Consider the following 10,420-nt stretch of genomic DNA (forward strand, 5'->3'; position numbering starts at 1 on the left):
GATTTGCCTATACATTCACAGAACTGTAAACTGATTTCATTTTGAGCCTTGTGAATGGGTTGTTTTCAATATTTTAAGGCATAAGACTATTGTATTATGAAATATTTGAAAAGTTAAATGTTTTGGTGGCGTTTTCTTGGTTCACCCTCTTTGTGTTTCTCAGTCAGGTGAACGGTGTGTATGTGAGTGCAGAAACGCTGCGCGCGTAGTTGTCGATGGGTCTAGAAGGAGGGCCTTCAGGAAAGATGATGTAAAATAAGTGCACTGGAGAGTTGTTTATGGTGAGGGTTAGGTGGTAGTGCTGTGTGGTTTATTACAGTGCTGAGATTTATATAGCTCGTTTAAAGCAAGTTTGAGTAAAATTTGTGTGTATATAAAAAAAAACTGCTATTTAGATTTATTTTTAATGAGAATAATCCTTGGAACAATGCAAACTTTTAAAATATGCTTAGTTAAATTTACTAAGATTTTTTTGTGGGAATTGTTACCACACTTTTCTTTTTCAGTGTATAACCCAGTGTTTCTTCAGAGAGGGTTTTAAGTTGTTTCAATGAATAATCTCACCTGGATACTGAAGACTTACCTAAGAAGTGCAGATGTGATCATAAAAACTTCATTCATTCATTCATTCATCAGTAACTGGTTTATCCTAGTCAGGGCTGTGGTGGCTCTTGAGTCTATGCCAGGAACACTGGGTGCGAGGCGGGATGACACCCAGAATGGGACTTTAGTTTATCACATAGCACCATGCACACACATTCACATCTAGGAGCAATTAAGCATAGGCAGTCCACCTCCTGGCATATTTTGGGAGGAAACCAGGGAACATGGAGGAAACCCATGCAAACAGGAGGAGAACATGCAAAACTCCACACATACAATAACCCGAGCTCAAGATCAAACCAGGGAGCAGCGAGACAGCAATGTGATCTGCTACCACTGTATCGCTCCATCATAAAGATTATATTCCAGAACACTCATTTACAATATGCTCATACTGAACATCATTTTAATACACTTGGTACTGTTTGCCTTTATAAAAGAGGGAACATTTATGACCCCACTAAATTTTTAAGATGGCTTTCGTAATAGCATTGACTACAATTTGTTGCCTTGTAACTAACTGTTGTGCAACATCCTACATTCAAGAGTGAAGAGAGATTTGGTCATGTAAATATTTAATTATTTAAAGGTGCAAATTTGTGACCATGCTAAACTTGACCATGCTTGATTGCCGATAAGAAACTATTTTATTTACTCCTGAAAGGATCCTTTGCATGGATTATGCATGTTCTCCAATTTAGCAGTCCTTGACAAGTGGCAGATTGGAAAGCCTTGTTCTTTTATTACTTTCCACTTCTTTATTGCCTTTGTTAATAGTCCTCTGATAAGCAAAGTGGCCTTTGCCCAGTCATATGAGTACAGTGCTTATACTTCTCCAGGTGCTTGACCAGCATATGCTAGGGCTGGTCTGAATGATTGACTGACTCGAGGCCAGTAGGCAGTCTGCAGTTATCCGGCAGTTGTTAATGTACACGCAGACTGGGAGGGGTGGCCTTGTGTGCAAATGAGGTCTGAAGTCTTCCTGCCTGTTCGCTCAGGCTTGCTTTGTAGCTCGGAGCAGCCTGGCATACAAAATATATCCTGTAACTGTTAAGCAATGGTAGAAAGTTTGCTATAAAACAAAATTGATGGTGTTAAGACTTTTTGAGCACAGGAACATTTGAATTGGCATCTGAGAAGCACGAATATGGTAAGGGAAACTGTTTCCTCATTCTGTTTGCCTTGTGATTGTGCACTTATTTGCTTAAGGTTAAAACCAACCGGTTAGCTCTGTGGATGGAACAAGTCTTTAAAGATAGAGAGAACAATACATAAAAACAGCAGATGTTTAAAAAAAACAAGTATTAAGTATGAAGACAAAAAAGGTTACAAAAAGAAGTTACACTGGGAATATAAAGTGCTGTAAAGTACACTAAAGTCTATTTCATCACTCATTTAACAAATAGAGGAAGTACATGGTCCGCTCAGGAGGGAAGTAAAGGCTAAATGTCAGCAAGATGTCAGCAAGAGAATGTCACAGCTTGCAAAAATGACATTTTGCTGAGAGTTCTGAGGCATATTGCACATTATTTTTATTACTGCTGTGTGAACTAATGTTAAATTGTCCGCCAACGATTAGCAACTTATAAAACACAAGTTATGCACTAATACTAATTGATGTTAAAGGATATAAATAATAAGTGTATGTTGTCTAATGTGATATTTTTCCCATTACAATGCTGTATTTTAGAATTAAGTGTAGATTAACTGAAACTTCACTTTGAGATTACCTATTGCTGGCTTTATATTCTTTGTATACCCTCTATAGGCTGAGCAAAATGCACAACCCCAAGGCTCCAGTACGCTTAATCAAGTGCAGGAGCAGGTGAATGATGTCAAAGTTATCCTCAAAGACAACATAAACAAAGTGTTGGAGAGGGGAGAGAGGCTAGATGACCTAATCGAGAAAACAGATGATCTGCAAGTCACTGTAAGTTATTAATTATGATTTATTAACTGATCCTGACTATATAGCAAGACATAAATAATGTATCTTTAATGATTCTTTAAAAAAAATCACAATTACATTACTAAGTTACCTCCATTACTACAATATCTTCACTTACATCATTTTCTTCTTTAACGCACGCACTCTCAACCAGGCCGACTCATTTCAAAAGACATCTGCACGGGTTTCCAGAAAGTATTGGTGGAAAAACACCAAAATGATGATTATAATTGGAGTGGTTGTGTTCATCATTGTTTTGCTCATCATTCTTTTGGCAACTGGAGTCATTCCCTCATAACATAGTCACTTCTTTCCTGTTTTCATATTAAATGTAATTAAGTGGAAATTAGATTGTCACCTATATTTATGCTGTTTTTGTCTGGGAGATAACATTCAATGAAATGTCATGTAAATATAATGCAAAAAAATTAATATGTAAAAATTTGTATTATCAGATACATACACTGAACCACTGAGGTTGCAAGGGTTTATTAGCTTGAGATTATCAATCAACATTTCATTCTTAGCGTTTACAAGACTGAATAACACTACTTTAATTCCAGCCGCCTCTAGACCTTTGAAACCGTATACTGGTTGAAGTTTATAGGACAAATGAGTAAATAGGTGCATTTCTGTGAAGGGTAAAGGTGGAGAAGGAAGTATGTTTATGACTGTATTTAGTATTTTGGACTCCATGTATCCTATTTATGGTCCAACCTTTGTTTTGGTTGTTCACTGTAGTGGTATTGGTATGTATTTCATAGTATTCCATTAATTATGAAGGTTTTCCTTTCTGTATCTTAGACTGAATATCCTAGACAAAATGAAATGTACAACTGTCCTTATTCTCTCACATGATATGCTAATGAGCATGTAAATACTGAACACTGTACAGAACAGACTGCTCATAATAAAGAGACTCTGTTTCATGCATTGAATTCAGAATTGATACATTTTATTTCATTCATAGTATCACTAAATGATTTAAATGATTTTGTAGCAAAACACTCCTACGCCTAAAAAAAAATATAGATATAAACTTACTGGCACTTCTACTCATCAATTTTAACTAATAAATACTACTGAATTTTAGAAATGAACGAATGACCTAGGAGCACAATGTTTGCAAATAACGGACTAACAAACTCTACTAACATAAACTAGCATATTAACACAAAACAAGAAATTATTTTGACTGGAGAAAGTGTGTTATACTGAGGGCAAGTTAAATGTGTGATCAGAATATCCACCTTCATCAGGCAGCTCATAAAGACATAGCGTACTGTACATGGCCAGTAGCTGGAGTTAAAGTGAAGATTTTTTTTTTTTTTTTTTTGTCATTAACACTTCTTAATAAACATCTGCCATGACTCAAAGATGTTTGCTTCAGATGTTACCTTCCAAAATATCTCCACCTGAAAGACAGAAAATAAAAAATATTAATTAATTTCATAAACTAAGAGAGAAAGACATCTTGTTTCTCAAAAAAAAGAAGAAAACTACTTAATTCATACTAAAATGCAATAATCTAGAAATACTTATTAAAAATTCCATAATATAAAAATCCCAAAATAAATTTATTACTTAGGTTTAATGTAAGCCGACACAAATATGAAGCCTTTAATTATTTGAAAATTCACAATAATAACATTTCATGCAAATTTCTCAGGTTTGAAAAGATTAAAAAAGAGAATTTGTTAGATGAAATTAACGAACTTCTTCCACCGCTGTCATTAAAACACACAATACAAATATGAAAATTAAGCAATTCTCCAACGTAGTGGTGTCCAAGTACAAACCAGGTTTTAGCTCATGGACTACTGGCTATTACTGCTACACGAGCTATAAATAAAGAAAAGCAAGCATTACAGGTAAGATTAAAAATGCATATATTAACACTGGAAAATCCAGAGAAGGCTGTATCCTTTGAAAAGTAAACAGTTATTTTTTCAGTGTTGTCGTATTTAACCATTACCTGTAAAAAATGACATTACGAAATTACAGAAATATATCGTATTACATAAAACAAATGCCATGAATTTTAAACAGAATGTAAAAAGGCAAGGATAAAAGCTTGGTGTATCCGTTATGTGTTTTCTGGGGTTTTTTTTTTTTTTTTTTTTGACAATTCATATACAGGATGTTGGAAGACCATACCAAATGGGAGCATTCGAGAGCGTACGCCTCTCGTACCCTGTCCGCATTGAGCGGGCCTGAGAGAATCGGGAAGTCAGCTCATGGCCTGCAAGGAAGTCCCCGCTGGCAGGTACAAACAAGGTCAGAGTTAGGAGACAACATTCTTCTTTTGTGTGTTTTCGTTGCAAATCCTTATTTTCTCGTACCCATTTAGCAGTACTGTACCTGTTAACTTTTTTACTGTTACAAAAAGGCAAGAAACAGCCAAAAGCCAGCTGTTACATTATTGCCAAAAGACTGAAGTCTCTATGTTAACCACTACAGTAAAGCACTCCAGGGTGCTGTGAAAAACTTTAAAGAAAAACAAAAATTAAGCAAAATACATTACATATGATGGTTAATGTACCATAAGTTAATGGCTAAGGATGGCTTGGGTTAAGTAATGCAACTGCATACCTGTATGTATGTTTTGGAGTTTATGCTTGTAGTATGCTAGTATGGCTTGTAACTGTTTTGATGGCCACCTCGCCTTGGAGATTTGCCGTAACCACTCTGCTGGTCTGCGGGTTGAGCAGAGAACATAGGAGGAAGAAAACAGTGGCTATTAAATGTTTACGAATATGGCACGATGATAATAGCTTACAGCCAAAAGTTAAAACATTCTGCTTCAGTTATATATGATGCAGATCCACATACCAACACACCATCTGAATTGTACTTTATTAATCCAGTTTAAATTAGCCAATTATTTAGAAAATAACTTGTAATTAATATGTTAATTGCATTAGATACTTACGTTACACTGTATTTCAAATATAACGTTTTCTGCAAATATTGGAGGAGACAAAAAATCTTTGGAGTAAACTGGATGAATTTTTAAAAATAGTTTATTTTCTTCTAAAAGTGGCCATTGGCTGGTGGTCATTTCTCCACTGACCTACAGATGTACATTTTAAACTCTTGTTGAAGGCTCTCAAGGCACTTGTGACACATGAGTTGTGAAGGTAAGACATCCCTTTCCCATTCCACATAGCACCACATCTCATACAATAAATATCTACATTATATCTTAGGTTAAAGCAAAGACAGACAAGAACAAAAACACGAATGATCTAAACAGCTATGCTTAAAGCTTAGGTAATTTAGTGTACAGATGTCATTATATCAGTATCAAAAAATCTTTCATACATTATTTTCTTAGAGTTTTTGCAGCGTTTTCACAAACAGCATTACATACTGCTGTAGTCACCATATCCGTAGTAGTTGTAACCCGAGTAATCATAGCCCCCGTATCCACCATAGCCTTGATTGTTGTAGCCATAGTTTCCGTAATTTCCATATCCTTGATTCCAGTAGTTTCCGTACCCCTGGTTCCAATTTTGATTAGGCCCTGAAATGGAGAGCCAAAAAAATGTCATCATATCGCAGACAAGATGCACAGGTACTTCAAACAATAATGAAAATAACTATTGTTATATTAAGAAATTCTCCAATCTGGGGGCAAAGCAGGTGTGGATTAAAGTAAAAATCAACTTGTAGCTGAAATTTTAAGGTACGATGCACGTGGTGCAAACATCACCCTCTGCTCCCTGGGTCTTCAACTCGCTGCTTGATGCACACAATGCCCGAGAGGTGTGTCTCTCTCTATAACCAGGTTTATAAGCAAACCTTTTAATCATTAAAGTGAATTTTAAATACATATTGATTTTATTTCTGTTACCTAGCAAAACAGATGGGAGAGTTAACCACAGCAGACGTATTTTTTAATCATTCACTATGCAGTACAATTGTTTCTTGCTTGTTATTTGCCAAGAGCACAGACAGTGTGGGAAGCCTTCTGCCAGATGGCATTTCTTTTATTATTAACTTAACAATATGGCAAATCATACATTACAGAGATTCTGCATAGTGCTCTAAATGACTTTTCATGCATGATTTATTGGGAGGAATGACATTTCAAACTATCTAAGCAGACTCATTTGCAAGTCTTTTTTCCCCCAAGTCAAGACTAGTCAGTGTTACGTGGCCAAAGCTGGTAATTTTCAAAGTTATTCACGGCAATATGAGTCAGGTTCTCACAGCGTTTTTTTTTTACTCCCTATTGAAAGTGAATAGGCGTAAATTTCCGATGCTGATATCAAATTCAGCGTGCGTGTGCTGTTGGTTCAGTGTGCCAGGAGATGTTAATAAAATTGCATCTATGAAGGCAGCACTCACCTCCTCTCCCACGACCCCGAGAGGAGAAGCCACCTCTTCCACCCCACTGCTGCTGCTGGTACTGCTCCTTTGACATGGCCACTTTGACTTCACACTGTGTAAAAGCAAGCGCATACGAGCATCAGCATTTGCATTAAAGGCTTTATAACAATTCTTGACCTTATTACTGGTCATTTTCATAAACATTTTAACAATCACAATAAATGCAATGCCCTTTCAAAGTCATTAAGGTTAGAGAAATCAAACAGAACTATAAATTATATAATAATACAAATATGTTTATGCAATACATATCAATGATATACCAAGTGTCATTATGCTATACCTTGCTCAGGCCAATGTTATGGTACTTCTTTTCCATGATTTTCTTCACTGGTTCCTCCTCTTTGAAGGTGATGAAACAGAATCCTCGCCTTTTATTTGTTTTGTTTTCCATTGGCAACTCAATAGACTCCACCTGACAACAGAAACACCAATCCTTGCCATCAGTTTAAGAGAAAATATAATTACATCATCAAGTTAAATATGCATAATTAATGTAGAATTCATTTCATATGTAATCCATGTTGAAGAGACCAAACGATTTGTTCACTACTGAGTAGAAATCTACAGGAGTTTGAAGATCATTTTTACACACCTCTCCAAAGGCATGAAAGTACTCTCTGATCTTCTCTTCAGGAGTGTCTGGTGAAATGCCACCAACAAAGATCTTCTTCACAGGTTCCTTGGATTTCATGGCTTTTGCTTTTTTTGGGTCGATCACTTTTCCATTAAGTTTGTGTTCTTTTTGTTGAATAACCTGTAACCAGTAGACGACAAAACATCATTACTACTCAGTGAGTGCTATCTTACATGAAGAGAAAACAGGTTCTCCTGTAAATAAGAACAATATGCAAATAATAATTAAATAAAAGGAAGTGTTTATAATTGGAAGTGTTAAACTCCTGAAATACTGGAAATGCCACTACACTGCAGAGGTATGTGTTTCCACTCATTTAAACAGTGTTAGATAAGTGCTATACTTTTCTCTAATCTGACTGGTCAGTAGGTGTTGATTAATTTTCTACAGCAGCTGCTCTGACAATAGTGCTGCCTGTACCTCAAAGCACAAGTTTATTTTAATGTACTTGTTCTAATACTTTATCATTTCTATAATAACAATTCATTAAGAGGGACTTGTATGCTGTGGCTCTACATTAACTAAGGCTAATAATAAATGGATTTAAAAATGTGTTATTATTTAACAAAGAATAACATCTAATTGTTTATATGGAGAAAGGTTCTGTAAGGAAAGTTTATTTAATATTTATTGAAGGAGTCTCTGGTGTCAGTGCTTTTTGTAAGCAATGCTTAGTAAGTTTTTCGCAACAGGAAAGTCTGCAGGACAAAAGACTTTGCACTTTCCAGTTTCTCGGTAACATGGTAAACTGTGTTTTGTTGTTTTGTTAACTTCAAGCAACAGAAAACAAAGAGAAGCTAGTGAAGGAATGACTGTTTATAGCTGCTGTAATGTAAGTGATAACTGGAACTAACTTATCTGGTGGATATTCAACAACATTAGATTAGAAGTATGATGTGTTCATTAATAAATTAAAAATTATAATATTTGGAAACTGCTGTGGCATAAGAGGAATAAAACATTTTGGGGCAAGCTGTTAGAAATAATAATCAACTTTGGGGTGCTCTGCTCTGCATTGTTTAATATTTTTACATATAACAGCACCTTTCGTTGTTTTATTCCTTATATATTATGGGTCTGCATTGCAGTGGCTCTCCAGGAGCTGAACAGATAAAAGACCATACTGAAGATCACTACCTTTTCCACACTTTCAGCATCTTTAAACAGTACGAAGCCAAAGCCTCTGGATCGACCAGTCATAGGATCCAGCTTTAAAGTGCAGTCTACAACCTCCCCAAACTTGGCGAAGTAATCTTTTAGGTCCTTCTTCGTTGTGTCCCAGCTCAAGCCTCCAACAAACATTTTCCTGTGGGACAGAAAGGTGTGTGTTAAATATGTTAAAAATAAAAGGCCTGTGTGACATCCTGAGGAGGTTATTCTAGATAGATGACTGCATTCAAATAAAGCTCTGGGAAAACATGTAGGCTACAGGCCATTCTTCTTGCCTGAAATGCCTGTGTCCCTAGTTTGCATGGCACCACTGACATTAATCCTAGAAATAAGCAAGAAATGGAAGGGGGCAGAAATTCCTACTTCCGTCATTTTGTCAAAATAATAATAGTTGTGCTTATGAGAATTAGAGAGGTATATTCTATAAATTAATCTGCCCTTATTTATAACCAGCACAGAGGCGTGCTAGCTACTTTATTAGCAGCTTCTTTGTTGTATTTATGTGATATATCATGAAAATTAGGGTAGTAATCTGTACTAAAAAAAACAAACAAACAAAAAAAAAAACAAACCAAAAACAAAACGGTATAAAAGGTCTCGTTGCTACAACAGTGTGTGAAAACCCAACTATCATCAAAACGTTAGCTACATAGCTAAGGCCTTGCAGTTTTCATTCAACATTTTTTCCATTTAGGCTGGTTATGGCTAACAATGATAGTGCCTTTTCTTGTTAAAAAAAAACGAGAAAACAAATAAACGAACAAAAACAACAGTTATCAGGTAGTTAACGGTGGTTATATAAGTGCTATGAAATTGAGTTAGCTAGCCGGCTTTGCTTTACCGGTGGCTAGGTTAGCTACTCACGTCATCAGTTCGGTCCAAAAGAAAGCTAACCAACACTGCAAAGAAACCTATTAAAATTATATTACTGCTGGTGATATGGTGAAAAAAATGTATGTAAAGAACACTGAAGTAAATAAGAAATCATTCTGAGTGCCATAAACGCTCATTTAACGTATCTATTTCTACAATCAGCTAAGATATTTTGCTCATTTTGGCTAGGTTTCTAGCTAACCATCAGCATTTCTTCGTACTGTATCCATTTACCCTTCATCTTCCTCGTTTTTACTCGCATCAATCTTCGACCCCTCGCTTTCTCCCGGGCCTCCATCACTGACCGCCTGTATCTGTCCCTCCACACTCGCCTCTCCGTCTTCGTCCATCTTCATAGTCGGATCTTCTCCAATGAACTGCTCCTCCATTTTTCCCGTCTCACTCGGAGCTGATGCTAGCGAGTTTCCTTCACTGGTGGCCGATATCCAGCGCTAGAATTCCAAAAAGGGCGCAAGAGACACCGCTTTCGGTTTATTAAAAAAATCCCAGCGCAATTTTATAGCAATTTTAACATTGCTTTAGATCCCAACTACAAGCAAAACAACATTCGGTCTGTGTACTTTAGTTGCCGCACAGCACTGTTCTGGCACAAAATGGAGGCAGAGGGAGCAAGAGCTCCTGAAGCACAGCTACAAGTTCAGCTCAGTGCCTCATTTATGCAACTTCATTTTTCGTTTCTTTATTAAAATGCTCAGTCGGATTTGACATTTAAATTGTGACTTATATAATTTAAATTATAATGAATATTACTGCGTTAAACCACTGATTCTCTA

The 10,420-nt window shown here is 36.2% G+C and overlaps 2 protein-coding genes across 9 annotated transcripts; one reads left to right on the plus strand and one right to left on the minus strand.

Annotated features, from left to right (window-relative positions):
• The first annotated feature begins 1,505 nt into the window (after positions 1-1,505).
• Positions 1,506-3,489, plus strand: si:ch73-234b20.5 (uncharacterized protein LOC449923 homolog). Its single transcript, XM_026942594.3, has 3 exons — positions 1,506-1,753; positions 2,372-2,533; positions 2,706-3,489. Exons 1-3 carry the CDS (start codon positions 1,751-1,753, stop codon positions 2,847-2,849), a joined length of 309 nt encoding a protein of 102 aa, XP_026798395.1. The 5' UTR covers positions 1,506-1,750; the 3' UTR covers positions 2,850-3,489.
• Positions 3,485-10,281, minus strand: hnrnpd (heterogeneous nuclear ribonucleoprotein D). Of its 8 annotated transcripts, XR_003404467.3 has the most exons (9): positions 9,861-10,281; positions 8,721-8,889; positions 7,542-7,703; positions 7,230-7,361; positions 6,905-6,998; positions 5,925-6,077; positions 5,144-5,247; positions 4,709-4,810; positions 3,485-3,966 (listed from the first exon to the last, which is right to left on the minus strand). XR_003404467.3 is itself a non-coding variant. In XM_034312543.2 (8 exons), the coding sequence occupies exons 1-7, from the start codon at positions 10,013-10,015 to the stop codon at positions 5,180-5,182; spliced, it is 921 nt and encodes a 306-aa protein (XP_034168434.1). In that variant the 5' UTR covers positions 10,016-10,281; the 3' UTR covers positions 3,485-3,966; positions 5,144-5,179. The 8 variants fall into 8 exon arrangements, 6 of the variants coding, with proteins under 6 accessions (XP_034168434.1, XP_034168435.1, XP_026798392.1 ...); XR_003404466.3 differs by having other exon boundaries at positions 4,709-5,247; XM_034312543.2 differs by lacking the exon at positions 4,709-4,810 and having other exon boundaries at positions 5,937-6,077.
• Between the last annotated feature and the right edge of the window lie 139 nt (positions 10,282-10,420).

This window comes from Pangasianodon hypophthalmus, chromosome 17 (genome assembly GCF_027358585.1).
Source record: "Pangasianodon hypophthalmus isolate fPanHyp1 chromosome 17, fPanHyp1.pri, whole genome shotgun sequence".
Taxonomy (NCBI): Eukaryota; Metazoa; Chordata; class Actinopteri; order Siluriformes; family Pangasiidae; genus Pangasianodon; species Pangasianodon hypophthalmus.

Coding starts and splice junctions, on each gene's coding strand:
- si:ch73-234b20.5 (XM_026942594.3), top strand. Junction 2,534..2,705: donor CAGATGATCTGCAAGTCACT/GTAAGTTATTAA, acceptor ACTCTCAACCAG/GCCGACTCATTTCAAAAGAC.
- hnrnpd (XM_026942591.3), bottom strand. CDS start 10,015: ATGGAGGAGCAGTTCATTGGAGAAGATCCGACTATGAAGATGGACGAA. Junction 7,704..8,720: donor ATGCTGAAAGTGTGGAAAAG/GTAGTGATCTTC, acceptor TACTGGTTACAG/GTTATTCAACAAAAAGAACA. Junction 5,248..5,924: donor CGGATATGGTGACTACAGCA/GTATGTAATGCT, acceptor CTCAACCCGCAG/ACCAGCAGAGTGGTTACGGC.